A 16,269-nucleotide genomic window follows, 5' to 3' on the forward strand; every position below is an offset into this window, starting at 1 on the left:
ATAAGGTTCTTGGACTGGTGGTTCATGTCCATCGGCTCATTGCACCTGTCTCACCTCCAGTGGCTTTTCCATAATTGCTACCACGCAGTGCACCATGAAGCTCCATGGGTTTTCCCAGTTCAAACTTGGGTATCTTCAGCATGTTTACTTTTCAAATGAAGGCAATGTAGAGAGGGTAAATAGATTGGCAAGCCTTTTCTGTGTCTTTTCCAGTACTGTTTGGAATCAATTTATTTACCACTTCTTTCAAGTCATTTGTTTGCACCTCTCAAGTCATGATTTCCATCATCTTCTTTCAGATTTGGCAGACCTGTTGTGCTGAGCACAGGAAGTCTTTCATATCTAATTGTTGCATTTTTTTAGTAAAACCAACATGAAACAGATGAAGCAAATAACCATCAGTAGTCAGGACGTCAACATGAGCTTCAGTCATGGTCTGCCACTTTTTGTCCATGAAACACGTTTTGTCACAGGAAGATCCATGCCTTGGAAGTTAGGCAGTTTTTGCCCTGAACATCCTTAGAATCAGCTTCAGTTTTCTAAATGCAACTTCATTGTTCTGCAGATCAGCAAGACTCATTTCAGAAAAACATGACCCTTGAGACTATCAGGGTCTTGATGCAATTTATGTTCCCTGAGTCCTTGTGACTACTATTTTGCCAATATTACTTATATTGAACATAGCAGGTGCTTTCACATCATACCAGTCTTTCTTAGAAAGTAGATCAGGCCGGCACCATGGCTTAACAGGCTAATCCTCTGCCTTGCGGCACCGGCACACAGAGTTCTAGTCCCGGTTGGGGCGCCGGATTCTATCCCAGTTGTCCCTCTTCCAGGCCAACTCTCTGCTATGGCCCGGGAAGGCAGTGGAGGATGGTCCAAGTCCTTGGGCCCTGCATCCGCATGGGAGACCAGGAGAAGCACCTGGCTCCGTGCTTCGGATCAGTGCGATGCGCCGGCCGCAGCGGCCATTGGAGGGTGAACCAACGGCAAAAAGGAAGACCTTTCTCTCTGTCTCTCTCTCTCACTATCCACTCTGCCTGTCAAAAAAAATAAAAATAAAAATAAAAAAATAGAAAGTAGATCAGGGCCGGTGCCGCAGCTCACTGGACTAATCCTCCACCTGTGGCGCCGGCACCTCGGGTTCTAGTCCCAGTCGGGGAGCCAAATTCTGTCCCGATTGCTCCTTTTCCAGTCCAGCTCTCTGTTGTGGCCCGGGAAGGCAGTGGAGGATGGCCCAAGTGCTTGGGCCCTGCACCTGCATGGGAGACCAGGAGAAGCACCTGGCTCCTGGCTTCGGATCAGCATGGTGCGCCAGCCGCAGTGCATGGACCACAGCGGCCATTGTGGGGTGAACCAACAGAAAAGGAAGACCTTTCTCTCTGTCTCTCTCTCACACTGTCCACTCTGCCTGTCAAAAAAAAGAAAAAGAAAAAAAAAAGTAGATCAGCCACTTTCTTCTGAGCTCCATTTTTGATGCCTTTCATAAGTTGCTTGTTCTTGCCAACCGTCATGGTGGTGCTCAGAGAGCTGAAAGACTATTCTCACATTTTCTTATGAAAGTTTCTTCTATATGCTTCCAGATATTCTCTAATTATTCCTTCTGTCATTTTATGCAATTGCACTGTAAACATGGTTGTGAAACTTTCTATTTTTCATCTCTAAATCATTTATTTGCTTTTTAAATCTTATTTATTCCTTCATTCATCTTTCTTACCTTCATTTCCTGTTTTTGCCCACCAGCAAGCTAACAGTAACTTCCTGTTGTCTTCTCATTTCTTCCATGAGTTCTTATAATTCTGCTTTGTGATTTTACTTTGTAGCTGTAGTTATTTTATTGATTCTTGGTTTATTTTTTATTTACTTGTTTTTTAATTTATTTTTAAGGAATACAAATCTCATGTACAACTTTAGGAATATAGTGATTCTTCCAATCATACCTGCCCTTCCACTCACACTCCCACCGCTCCTCCTCTTCCCTCTCCCCTTTTGAGTCCACAAACTCCGTCAGTATTTAGACAAGGTCACAAGCAAAGTGGAAGTTCTCTCCTTCCTTTAGAGAAGAGTACATCCTTCTTTGATGGCCACTTCTTTCTGCTGGGGTCTCACTCACAGAAATCCTTCATGTAGAACATGTTTTGCCACAGTGTCTTGGCTTTCCATGCCTGAAATGTTCTCATGGGCTTTTCAGTCAGACCAGAAAGGCTTAAGGGCTGATTCTGAGGTCAGAGTGTTACTTAAAGTGATTGCCATTATATGAGTCTGCTGTATGGACTGCTTTCCATGTTGGAACATTCTCTCCTTTTTAATTATGTCTATTATTACCAGGCACTTGATCCTATCTATATGATCACTTTAAGACTTAATCCTATCTATATGTTCACTTTAACACTTAATATGATCACTTTAACAATTAAGATGGCATTTTTACCACTAATTTTAATGGGATTTGGAGACCCATGACAAGTTTTAAAACTACCCTTAGAAATAAGCCTGTAGAAATGTATGCAGAACGCTACAGCTTTGCAGTTACAAACTTTCTCCTCTCTCTATTATTCACACTCTTATTTTTTACTGGGATCTATTTTCAATTGACTTTATACACATATAATTAAGTCTATGTTAAGTAAAGAGTTCAACAAATAGTATGAAGAAAAAAATGAAAAAACAAACAAAAAAACCCAAAACTGCTCTTTGACAGTCAAAACAAGGGCAGTGTCAATGTACACTATGGAATACTACACAGTGATTTAAAAAAAAAAAGATAAAATCTGGTCATTTGCAACAAAATGAATGAATCTGGAAAGCATCATACTGAGTGAAATAAGCCAATCCCAAAGGGACAAATACCATATTTTCTCCCAGATCTGTGAGAACTAATAGAGCACCTAAAACTAAATCTACAGAAGTGAAATTGACACTTCTAGAAGAGATGACCTGAATTGTTATTTTAAGTGATGATGAAATATGGAGTTGCAATTTTTCTTTTTTTAAGATTTATTTTTTATTTATTTGAAAGGCAGAGTTACAGAGAGAAAGGAAGAGACAGAGAGCAATCTTGCATTCTGTGTTCACTCCCCAAATGGCCCCAACATCTGGGACTGGGCCAGCCAAAGCCAGCAGCCTGAAACTCCATCTGTGCCTCCCACATGGGTGACAGGGTCCCAAGTATCCAGACCTTCTTTTTCTGCTTTCCCAGTTGCCATTAGCAGAGAGCTGTATTGGAAGTGAAGCAGCCAGGATTAGAACCAGCACTCATATGCGATGCTGACATTGCAGGTGGTAGCTTAATCTCCTGTACCACAACACAAGCCCTTAGTTATGTTTTTAATATTCTTTGTGACAACATATTTTTCAGGTGAATTTTCATTATTTACAAGATATTTATGACTGATCCTTTTCATAGTTCTTTTTTGTTTAAAGATTTATTTTATTATTTGAAAAGCAGAGTTACAGAGAAAGAAAGAGGAACAGAGAGAGAAAGATGCCTTCAGTCCATTGGTTCACTCCCCAAATAGCCACAATGGCTGAAGCTGGGCCAATCTGAAGCCAGGAGCCAGGAGCTTCTTCCAGGTCTCCCACATGGGTGCAGGGGCCCAAGCACTTGGGCCATCTTCCATTGCTTTCCCAGGCCATAGCAGAGAGCTGAATCTGAAGTGCAGTAGCCAGGACTTGATCTGGTGCCCATATGGGGTGCTGGTGCTATAGGTGGTGGCTTTACCTACTATACCACAGCACCAGCCCTTTTTTTTCATATTTCTTACAGTTTCTGTTTGTGTGTTACTTTTATGTTAAACCTGCTTGAATGAGTTGAGTTTTCTTAGAAAAATCACAAGATTACTGGGGCTGGCGCCGTGGCAACTTGGTTAATCCTCCGCCTGCGGCACCAGTATCCCATATGGGCGCTGGATTCTAGCCCCAGTTGCTCCTCTTCCAGTCCAGCTCTCTGCTGTGGCATGGGAAGACAGTGGAAGATGGCCCAAGTGCTTGGGCCCTCCACCCACTTGGGAGACCAGGAGGAAGCACCTGGCTCCTGGCTTTGGATCAGCGCAGCGCGCCAGCCGTAGTGACCATTGCGGGGTGAACCAACGGAAGGAAGATCTTTCTCTCTGTCTCTCTGTCTCTCTTTCTCACTGTCTAACTCTGTCAAATAATAAAAAAGAATTTTAAAAAAGGAGGTTATTAAGGGTTTCCTTGGCTGCTGTACAGTCACATTCTGTTATTTACAGTATAATGTGTCTGTGCACACAGCCTTTACTCTCAGAAACAGACCTACTTCTGGTCCTCCTCAGTGGCTTCATGGTTCACTTCACTGGCCAGCACTCACATGGGGGCACGAATGATACAGTCACTTTCAGGAATACTTTTAAATATTTTTCTGGCCCTTAATGTGATACACTATTCATCCTCCATCACTGTCTTGATCCAAGTCTTGTCTTTGTTATTTTATACTTTCTTACCTATGAGGCAGGGACACAGAAGGAGAAAGCTTCCACCCACTGCTTCACTCCCTGAATACCTACAACAAGCCAGGGTCACAGCTGGGAGCCAGGAACACAATCCAGATCTCCCACAAAAACCCAATTACTCGAGCCACCATTGCTGCCTTCTCCCAAGAGTCTAAACTGGCAGGAAGTCAGGAGCCAGAACTGGGACTCAAACCCAGGTACTCTGATGTGGGACGCAGGCATCTTAACCACTAGGCCAAACATCCACCTCAATCGCAGTTTTTCCACAGCCATTTCATTCACCTCAATCCCAGTGTTTCCAAAGCCCTTTCCTCTTAATTTAGGACCTTGCTTTGGGGAGTGAACATTCGGTGGCTATTTCTGAGTTCTGCTGTATCTCGATTCCTTCATACCTCCCTTTTACCTACCATTTTAGCACTACTCCCCTCCTTGGCTTTCCACCTGACTCAAAACTTTGGCCTTCATGGATTTTCTGAAGTTTTTGCTGAAAATGTAATTTGTGGGCACTTCTTTTCATTTTATTGCATTGTTGTTTTTGTTGTTTGGAATGGCTTCCGGGAAAAGTGAGAAAATTCAGTTCCTATGAAAAACAGTCCTGTTAACATTTAGAAATATTTCCTCTTGTTTTTTTATGAAGTTAATTTTGCATAAGGAAGCTCAATGTGTGTGTTTACCTGTCAACCAAGTTAATATTCAAAAATAAAAATAAAGCACAGTCAACTTAGCATACTTGTTAGTAAACTCAAATGCTTCCTTTAGGGCTAAGAGAGCTGCATTTAACAGCCTGTTTTAGAATGATGCTGAGTTGCAAAGTTAAGCCCATCAAAATATTATATACAGAACATATCTCTTTGAAGATTTATAAGTCTTGTCCATCTTTGGTCTTTTGCTGCTACTGTTTTATTAACAATCTTTAAGATTATTCACATTGATGCTGTGTCCTTCCAAAAGTTGTTGGAGTTATAATTTAAGTAGAAAAAATCAAGGTTAATGTTTTTAGGTGCCCCCTCTATTTTAAGAGAAAAATATCTTCATTGGGAAAATTAAATTATTAATCTAGTAGGTCTTACAATATTTGAATTCAATATATTACATGCTAATTTTCTAGGCAAAATGTATGTTTTTGAGTAATAATGGTTCTTCATGCTATAATGACACCATAGTCACATTGGCCAGGGAAGATATAGAATGATCATATCTATAAATAAGAACATCAGTATTGACATCATATATAGAACATACGCTTAAAATTATTTTTATAGTAATAGTTATACTCTCATTAACCTCTCACCACAGCCCACAATTTAAGAACTCTGTCAATAATTCATTTTAAAAATATCCATTAAATGTATACTGTTGAAGTGGGCACTTAGCTGCATGTTTAATATGCCAGCATATTATGCATGTTTAGATGCTCATATCTGATGTTGGAGTACCAGGGCTTGATACACAGCTCTGCTCCTGACTCCAGTTTTCTGCTAGTGGAAACTGGTAGGCAACAGTGTTGGCTTAACTAGTTGGATTCTTTGTACCCATATGGGAGACCTGGATTGAGTTCCTGGCTCTGGCATGGCCCAGCCCCAATTGTTGCAGACATTTGGGAACTCGTGAACCAGAGCATGAGAGCTCTTTCTCTCTCTGTATCTCTGTCTCTCTGCCTCTTTGCCTCTCAAATAAATAGAAATCTTTAAAGTTATGTGTTATTGCTATGCCCTGTATAGAGGGAAAAAATGCAGTGATGATCAGAAACAGAAATGATTTTTGACTCTCAAGCTCCCTGTTGTCCAGTGATGAGATAAAAATTTATTCAATCCAATCACAGGGTGAATGTAAATTTACTCCCATAGTAAGGGCTACTGTTGAATTATTCCGGGACGTCTTCCCTGGTTCTCTGGCAGTGAACTGTTTGTAATCCCAGCTGTCTGTTTCCTTATTGGAAGGAACTGTGGCTGAATTCAGCTTCCCACAGGATTCAGGATCCCATGGACTCTAGGGCATATACAATTAGTAGTTTTTTGCACTCTCCTAGACATTTGGTACCTAAGATCACACCCTTGAGTCCTTGAACCCAAATGTTTAGTCCCTGCCTTCTCTCATGCAGTGCACCCCTCACATTTGCCTTAGTGGAAAGGTGACTAACAGGGAGCCAAGTCTCTCTAAGGTGAACTTAACTAAGAATTAGCTCAACCCAAGCAAGTCTTATCAGAGATGCTAAAGGTGTGGTGACCCATATGCATACTGAAGTGTCTGTTCATAATCAAATGCCATTTCCTAGTGATCACTTTGCTCAATACCTACAAAGGAGATGCTATCACATAGACTTGAAGTTCAGTGAAGGATGCCTGAGGAAGTAATAATGGGGATGAGATTGGAGGGGGGGGCCAGTATAAATTGGATGATGAGTCCAGGGAATCTTGTCTTGAGAAGAGGGATGACCAAAGGCAGAAACAAACAAAAGGATTGGATTTGAGCCTGGCATGGCCAAGGGACCACGATGGTACAGGTAAATCTAGAAGGAAATGCAGGACCCGGTCATTCACAGCCCTGGAGATGGTTTGAAAATTTGAATCTTGAGATCCGTGTGTGTGTGGGTGGGTGGGTGGGTGGGTGTGTGTGAGGAGTGGGGAAGGCTCATATCAATTTTGCCTTCTGATGGAGTGAAAAAAAGAAGTACAATGGATGGCCAGCGCCACGGCTCACTAGGCTAATCCTCCACCTGTGGCGCTGGCACCCCAGGGTTCTTGTCCTGGTTGGGGTGCTGGATTCTGTCCCGGTTGCTCCTCTTCCTGTCCAGCTCTCTGCTGTGGCCCAGGAAGGCAGTGAAGGATGGCCCAAGTCCTTGGGCCCTGCACCCGCATGGGAGACCAGGAGAAGCACCTGGTTCCTGGCTTTGGATCAGCGTGGTGTGCCGGCTGCAGCGGCCATTTGTGGGGTGAACCAATGGAAAAGGAAGACCTTTCTCTCTGTCTCTCTCTTACTTGTCCACTCTGCCTGTCAAAAAAAAAATGTACAATGGAAGAAGAGAACCAGGGAGAATGCAGACAAATCAGTATTCCATGTGAAAGAAAACAGTGACTGAGACTAAGATAGTGACAATGACAGTGAGGCAGGTGGAGAGTTTCCAGCAATTCCAAACCTACAGGACTTATTGATGTGGAAGGAGATGGAAGTTTCCAGAAGGGTGCCTATGTTTCTGATTGGCACTACAAACAGTGGTGCCATACACTGAAGTATGGAACTCCAGAAGAGCCCAGTGTGATACTATGAGGCTGGTGGAGATGAGGACACAGTGAGTTTGACTTTGAAGATGCCAACTATGCAGTGCTTTGCTAAGTGGGGTTCATATGGGAGCAAATGTAAATTTAGAAGTCATCCGCATAGAAAGGGTTTTCCTCGAGCTCAAATTTCTCTTCACTCTGCTTCTCCTTCTACCCTTTCCTATGTGAAAATCATTTCCTTTGATAGAGAAAATAATAGGAAATAAAAGTTTTAGAGTTTGATATTTGGTCCTCCTCTCTCCCCCCAACTGCTCCTCCTCCCCTTTCTCCTCCTTCGTCATCATCTGTTCACATTACACCATCTGGACCAAACCTCGGAATTTTCCTTGTTCTTCTCTTTGTTCTAACTCACGTCTTTGAAAAGGCCTTTTATTTCTTTACTGTCTTTGTTTTTGTTCCTTAATAAATTTACAAACTTTGTTTCATTCTGGATTTTAACCCTCTTGTTGCAATTTTTATAGATGCTCATCTCTTACTATATTCTTTAACTGTGAACTCATCAGTCATGTTTAAAACAAGTTTCTTTAATTTGGACACTTCGGAGCTCTCCTTGAACAGTTGCTTTTGTTTTACAGGCTTTCATCTTTTATTATCTGGATCACTTGATATTGTATCGTTGCAACTGAGTTCTGTGATCATATCTTCTCTCTTGAATCATCTACCCTTTCATGTTCTTTAATCAAAACCAACTCTCCCTGTTCTTATTCCCTTCCTCTTCCTTCTTCATCCACTTTATCTCCTTCTCCTTTTCCTATCTATCCTCCTCCTCTTCGTCATCTTCTTGCTCTCCCCATCTCTGATTTTTGGGAGCTTTCCTGAGCAAAACTGAGCCACAATAAATCACTACCCTCAAATGGCCTTTGGGTATGTCTACAGCTTTCTAATTCTCAAAAGTTTCCCACAGTTGAGCCATTCTTTCTCATCCCTTTCCTTTCTTATCTTCCTTTCACATAATTAATTATTAATTTAATTATATAAGTATATTCATTAAATATGTTAATGAAATAATTCATATAACTGTAAACATTATATGATAATATTTGTGTGACAGATTCATTTTATTAGCATCTTTATTGAAATGTCATTTACACAGCATAAAATTCTCCTGAAGTATACAATTTTATGGCTTTGGTGTAGCTATAGAATTGTGCAACCATTATCAAAATCTAAGATTTTAAGAATATTTTCATCATTCCAGTAGAAAACCCTGTGCCCATTAGCAATCACTTCTCATTTATCCTCATCCCAAGCCCAGGGCAACCACCAAGCTACTTCCTATTTTTATAGAACCTACCTGTTCTGGAAATTTCATTTAAATGGAAACACAATATGTGATCTGTGACTGGCTTCTTTCAATTAGCATCCTGTTTTTCAAAATTCATCTGTGTCATAGCATGCACCAACACTTTGCTTTTCAATACCACATGGTGTTCTGTGATATGGATAGTCTACCTTTTTTTTTTTAATCCATTCATTAGTTGATGGACATTAGATTTGTTTTCACTTTGGGGTTAGTGTGAATAATGGTACTCTGAGCATGTGTGCCCAAATTTTGTGTGGACATTTGTTTTCATTTCTTTTGGTGTATGTCTGAGAATTTAATTGCTGAGTCAAATGATAACACTGCACTCAACAATTTGAAGTGAATCATTGAATAATGCCTCTTCTTTATCATTTCTCATTAAAAGCAGTCATGCTTTGATCAAGTCAGGAGAGGCGAGTTTTGGGGTTTGGTTTCACATAGCAACAGAATCGAGTGAGTTGGAAAAAATCTCTGCTCTAAACTAAAATTGCTTTGCTTTGTCATGTTGTCCTTGTCTATTGATAACCTAGAACTGGTCCTGCTGTTGTAATTGCAGATTTCTCTTGATAAAGCTGGATTTTAATAAATGTTTCCTGCTCAAATTTTATGAAGTAAAACACCTGGGAGAGGAGACTGCAATAGCTCCTTTGCCCTGTTGAGAAATAGACACCTTCTGGCGGGGCTGCTTCTCTATGGGAGTAAATATTTTGAAAATTGAAAACTGTTTGCCTAGAGATTTCTAAAATATGTTTAGTTCTTTTGAAGAAAATAAACGAATTCTTAAGGGATATAACATTTTTTTCTTAGAAGGAAAAAAATCAATGTCCAGAAGACAGATATCGATTGATATTTTACTCCTAGATGCCTTAAGTCCTTCTGTTTATTAGCTGTCTGTATGTTGTGTCCAGTTTGTGTGTTTGCACATCTGTTTTCAAAATTGTGTGCCACACATCTGGCCTCCCATCACTAGTCGAACAATCCAGCCTTCTCTTCTCGCAAATTGCAGGGATTCCTCCCCCATACAAACTTCTCCTTGACAGAGTACACATTCCCTTCAGATGTGCTGTGAGGTGAATTAGGAGCCCAAGGAGCCACTGAGATAATGAAAAAGAGCCATGTAATTTTGCTGGGACACTGAAGATACAGGACCCTATGACTATCTTGCTATGCAAAATTGCACAGGCTTAAAAATCTGCACTAAGTATTCATTTGTGTGTTATTTTTCAGTTCTGAGATTTGATTTCATTAAGTATCTTCCTATGAATGAAAATTTGAAATTGCAAGTCTACAGTTGTGAGCCATGGCTACACACCCTCCCCCACGCCCAGGTCCTGTGTTTACCTCCTTACTCACCCACTTTGCTTCAGCAAATCATAGAGAGAAGCTTAGTGCTCTCAGCTGCACTATTTCAAATCAAAGCTGAGATGAATAATGAACTTAATTTTCCATAAAGACATTCTGTTTGGCATTTCAGCTAATAAGGTAAGCTTATACCAATTCTGGGCTATGGAAAGGAAAAGAAATAGTCCTTTTGTGCTTTGTTTCTGTGCAAATTCATAATTTTTGTCTTAACATGCTGGAGTTAATTTCATATGTCTTGATGTTTGTGAATCTGGAATGAACAATTTTGCAAAGAGTACCCCCAGTGCACCCTTTTCCTTTGATGAGGTTGCTTATGGGACCAGAGGGGTTTGGGGAAAAATCCAGTTTTGTGGTATGAATGACATCTGTGTGATAATATTTGTACCATCTATAGTACAGGATGAATTTAGTTAAACAGCAGAATATTCAGATGCAGTCAAGACAGAGTAAATTATTTAAGCACTGATTGTTGAAGATGTTTGGCATATAGAATATAAGTTGATATTAAATTTGCTCTCAAAAAAGCAGAGTACATACATCGTGTTGGTTTCTGAATCATTTTGTTTCTAAGTACATGCTATTCTAAAGAAGGTAGCGATCTTCAATTGCTAAAATTATTCCACAGTTTCGGTTTAGGTGGGTTTTATTTTGTAAAATTGTGTTTTAAAAATAGCAGCATACTATAATGTGAATTTTTGTTATTACTTTCTCAATTCTAGTGCAGCTGCAATGATTTCTGTTCACGTGGAAAATGTATTTGTCCGATAAGTTCATAGAATTAGAAATCATCAGCTCTCTTTGAGACTTTGATTGCTAACTTGGCTACTGTATCTCGGAAAAACAAGAAGTGATGAGACAGTTACCAAGGTGGCTTTGCTTTCTATGACACTGCTTCTTGGTGTTTAACACAGGAATTTCAATTTTAGTCAGATCATAGCACAAATACCTGAAACTAATAAAGGCTTAGCAAGATGGAGAAATTACAATCTTTTCTCTAAGAATCACAAAAATGAAAAATATAATTAAGATATAGGTTTTTCAGGCATTCTGGGCTCACTGGCATGTCACCTGAAAATCAGAGACTCTATTCTCTCAAAGTAGGTGACCTCAAAAGATATTGCAGAAGGTTTATTCAAAAACAGCCAAAATATGTGGGAAAAATTTTTTGGAGAAGTAGAAAAGAAATGTTCTTCCTGTTCCTACTCTCATCTTTGCATTCTGTTTTTATGCCTGGGAGATGAGCTGTTCACACCAGGTGCTTTTGTTTCTTAAAATTCTTTAAACATTACAATCAAACTTTATGGAAACAGAGGAACTTTTATTTTCTCCCCTTAAATTGTTCACTATGTCTGTTTTTCCTAGAAATAAAAATGATGAACTAAGAGTTGGAGCATATGAATTTAGCTACCAATAATTACTTAATTTCACTTTAAATTTCATCTGTGGTCCACCTACAAATTTTAGACATTTCTCTTAGAATACCCATAATTTAGTAAGCCTATGAGAAGTAGGAATCTGGGATTTTCAACTATCAAAGTAATTTTTAAGAACAACAAGATAGATGTGGTTCATACTTCAAAATTTTAAAGTATGCTCAATTTCATAGCTATTCTGTAGAGCTATGTGGAAAACTCCACTGTGGTAGGTTGTCTAGCTTTGAAAGGTGTTTGTTTTATTTTGTTATTTTATCTGTTTAACTCTCACACTTCATCTCTCCAAATCATCCATTTTTACTTTCTTCATTCTGGTATTTCCCCCATTTCCCTATTCCCCATTACCACTAATCAAGAATCCTTAGATTGCCGCATGTTTTAAAACTGGCAGAAACAAACCCTTCTAACCACCAAGCTGTTGTCTTTTATTTCCTGCAATTTGTACAGTAAGAAGGCTTTTATATACCAACAGGACTTTTAACCCACAATTGTCACCTGACACCAAAGTGGTGAAAATGTGAAGGCTGTTTGGTCAACATCTTTTGCATGTTCTTCATTCTGTAGTGGTCAACTTGTGCACGCTTTGGGATGAGATGCAAAGTTGTTAGTCCTTTAAATTATTTTTAGCAATGCCAAAAGCAATGTGTGTGTAATTTACAGACTCACACACTAACTCTCTGTTAATTAATGGAGAAAATCTAGAGAAAGCAACAGTACCTCCTTCTCTATACACACACTCACACACACAAAGACCACAGAGCAGCCACCAACTGAGGACAGTGGTGACTGGTACAGCAGTGCTGTTACAGATGGCCTACCATCATCAAAAGTTCTTGGCACTATGGATGGCACAGAGGACTGACAGAAGGCAGCAAACAGATTTGTTCCCAGATACTAGTGAAGCCCATTCTTGAGGACAATCAGAATTAACTGGAGTAGGAACAAAAATGAGAGAGGACTGAAATATCACTGGACTTAGTTATTGTCATTAACATGACCTCATTTATGCTAACAATCTGGGAGACCCAAGGATATCTGGGTTACAAAAATAAAGCCGTTACTCAAAGCCTAACATGCTGAAAACTGCACTCAGTTGCCCAGGTTACCCAGGAGCTGCCTTACCTGTGTTTCCCACCCTGTAAATGGCACCACTCTACCTGCTATTTTCAAACCAGAAACATAGAGGATGACCCTGATATGGCCTCTACTTCACCTTCACATCATATCTCTAAGGCAGACTCATGAAAGTTGGTTGAATGAATGAATGGAGAGAGCATCAAGTCCTATACATCTTATCTTTATGCACTTCTGTCCATTCCCTCTGCCACTGTCCCAGTTAAATCTCCCTCATTTCTCACCAGGTTTTTGTAAATAGCTCTTAAATGGCCTTCCACCTCTGGCTTCTCTTTAGTCTGTCTATTCTGCACATTACAGCTCAAACGATCTTTCTCCGTTGGAAATGGAATCACTATGTCTGCAACTTTAAAATCCCTCAATGGTTCCTCTTTATCCTCAGGATAAAGTCCTAATTCCTTAACATGACTCACAGGGTGTGACGTAACTGGGGGCCTTTTCCCCCTCACAGCCTCATTCCCTAACACTCTCTTCCACTCTGCATTGCAGCCATTCTGAGCTATAATTCCCTTTCTCATAGGTACCAAGTGTTCTTCTTGCCCAAAGTCTTTGCATGAGTTCCTTCCATTTTTGTCTCATGTCCATCAACTCCATACTTATCTTTTCCCTACTTAATCCTTTCTCAATCTTCTAGTCTTGTCAAAGATGACAATTCCTTTTCGAAGTTCTTTTGACTGGCTATATTTGAGCGAACCACTGTTTCCCAATACATTCTCAGAACACCCATTATTTCCTTATCAGGCTTCTACTTTATGTAGGACAATTGCCTGTTTGCTTGATAGACTTTTCCACTAACCTATCAGTTCCATGAGTGTGGATATCCAGTATCTTATTCATGTCTGTGGTCCATGATTGAGCACATTACCTGGCATGGAGTAAATTCTGCCAATGTGCATTAACTAGTTGGGCTCTTTAAAAAGTTTTATTACATTTTGTCCTGATGATGTTGTAGACACTGAATGCAGTCATTCCCACACAATTTTATGCTAAGGTGGCTCATATAAATCCCTTGATTTTCATGGTCACATTCCTGTTTTGGAAATGAGAGAGTTGAGATTCACGTTTCCATAAGTGATATTAAAGAATGGGTTCCTCTGCCTTTTTTATTCCAGGTACCAGTTCTTTCCTCCAAGTGGTCTTCTGCCTCCTTAGAGTAAGAGAAAAACTTAATTTTTTTTTTCACCTTTTGACAGGCAGAGTGGACAGTGAGAGAGAGAGACAGAGAGAAAGGTCTTCCTTTTGCTGTTGGTTCACCCTCCAATGGCCGCTGCGGCCGGCGCACCGCGCTGTTCCGAAGGCAGGAGCCAGGTGCTTATCCTGGTCTCCCATGGGGTACAGGGCCCAAGCACTTGGGCCATCCTCCACTGCCTTCTCGGGCCACAGCAGAGAGCTGGCCTGGAAGAGGAGCAACCAGGACAGAATCCGGCACCCTGACTGGGACTAGAACCTGGTGTGCCGACGCCACTAGGCAGAGGATTAACCTGTTGAGCCACAGCGCCGGCGAAAAACTTAATTCTTAAAAGTGTGCAGTAAGCAGAGGAAAATCTTTAATTTTTTACCTCCTGCCAGTATTCAGTCCCTTTCTGACCTCCAAAAGTCTGTCCAGAGTATATTTTTCACTTATTGTTAATCTGAATGTACTTTTCTTTGTGCTAGATTCTTTATTCTCCAGCTTTCTTCTACAGCCCTTATGTCTACAGGAGTTTTCAGCCTTTCTTACTTTCTCTACAATGAAAGTAACTGGGCCTCCATTGTCCTTTTCAATGGGGATTATTTTCCTGGTCCTGCTCTATCATTACTGTTTCCATGGTGCTTTTGCCTGAACTCAGCTGGTCCTTAATGTTCTTCAACCTGAGCCTGATGTCAGCCTATGCAGGGGGCTTCCAGGGGGAAGCAAATTGCTGCTTGTTGCCACCCAACCACTTAATTAGCAGTACTCTCAGTGGAAGAAATATCTAGAAGTGCTAGATAAGAGAAGGGACATGCTCAATTTCTGGAAAATTTTCCATTTTCATGTTGACCATGATAGTCTTTGGGGCCTTGTGATCCAATCCAACACAGATAAGTCACAAAATGTGACAGACAATACAGTATACGAAGAAGTAAAGCTTTTGAGTTGGACACAACTGGGCTTGAATCCTTTCAACTATTTCTCTATCTATATAACCTGGCCAAGTTACTTAACCTTTCTGTGCCTCAGTTTCTTCATCTGTAAAATGGAAATAATAATGATGCCTACAGTGTGATGTCTGGCATAGAATAAGTACTCGATTAACAATGCTGATGGTGTGGGGGACTGTACTGAGAGGAATAATGGCTCCACCTAGGGTCACACTCTGGACCCAAGAAACTGAATGTTTCCAAATAGAACATTGCAGATGTGACTAGATGAAGGATCTTGTGATGAGAGATTATTCTGCATCACTGGGCGGTCCTTAAATGTAATCCTAAGTGTCCTTGTAAGAAGGCAGCAGAAAGCTGCATGACCACAGAAAAAGGCCATGTGACCATGGAGAAAGACAGAGGTTTAAAGATGCTAAACTCCTGGTTTTGAAGATAAAGGAAGGGTCCATGAGCCAAGAGATGCAGCTCTAGAAGGTGGGAAAGGTGAGGATGTGGTTTCTCCCCCAGAACCTCCCAAGGTATCATAGCCCTGCTGATCCCTTGGTTTCAGCTCAGTGAAACTATTCTGTACTTCCGGTCTGGTGAATTGTGAGGATCAATGTGAGTTGTTTTTAAGCCACTGAGCTTGTGGTTATTTGATACAGCTGCCAGGGGAAACTTAGTGTGACATTTTGAGCACTGAAAGATGACTCCCAGTGAACTGATAGAGAGAAATAAAATGTTAATATAAGAAAGATGATATTATAGAGGTTGATGGTTTGCAATGGAGAAGCTGTCTGAGTATTCAGTGCATTTCTGCGTACAGAGTTGGTGGTATCACAGTGCCTGGGTTAGAGGAAGAACAGAAGGAGTCGGCTGAACAATTGAAGCCATTTGTGGGGCTGTTATACATAAAGAGAAGTGATGTCTTGCAGAGAAGCAAGACAACGAGTAGTGGTTGAGGGTGGGACATTTCAGCGTAGGATGGCATAGCAGATGGTGGAATGCCCTGATCAGAAGAGAATGATCAGTCCCAAAGTAAGGCTGGTTAGGAGAATTTCCCTAAGGCAACTAGCATAGGCCTCAAGAAAGACAACCTGTGTCCCAGAAACAAAAGGAGCCACATTCTGTTGCTCTCAGTGTCACATTGGTGTTAGAAATGTCAGGCCAAGAAATCTTTGAAAAGA

The 16,269-nt window shown here is 40.6% G+C and overlaps 2 protein-coding genes across 3 annotated transcripts in view; one reads left to right on the forward strand and one right to left on the reverse strand.

The window, feature by feature from the left end:
* The window catches only part of DLGAP1 (DLG associated protein 1), a 396,029-nt gene that overhangs the window by 33,434 nt on the left and 346,326 nt on the right, over positions 1-16,269 (forward strand). The window lies entirely within an intron of this gene.
* LOC133767158 (small ribosomal subunit protein eS1-like) lies at positions 626-1,514 on the reverse strand. The gene is made up of 2 exons (XM_062201410.1): positions 1,455-1,514; positions 626-751 (listed from the first exon to the last, which is right to left on the reverse strand). The coding sequence occupies exons 1-2, from the start codon at positions 1,512-1,514 to the stop codon at positions 626-628; spliced, it is 186 nt and encodes a 61-aa protein (XP_062057394.1).

Source organism: Lepus europaeus, chromosome 9 (genome assembly GCF_033115175.1).
Source record: "Lepus europaeus isolate LE1 chromosome 9, mLepTim1.pri, whole genome shotgun sequence".
In the NCBI taxonomy this organism is placed as follows: Eukaryota; Metazoa; Chordata; class Mammalia; order Lagomorpha; family Leporidae; genus Lepus; species Lepus europaeus.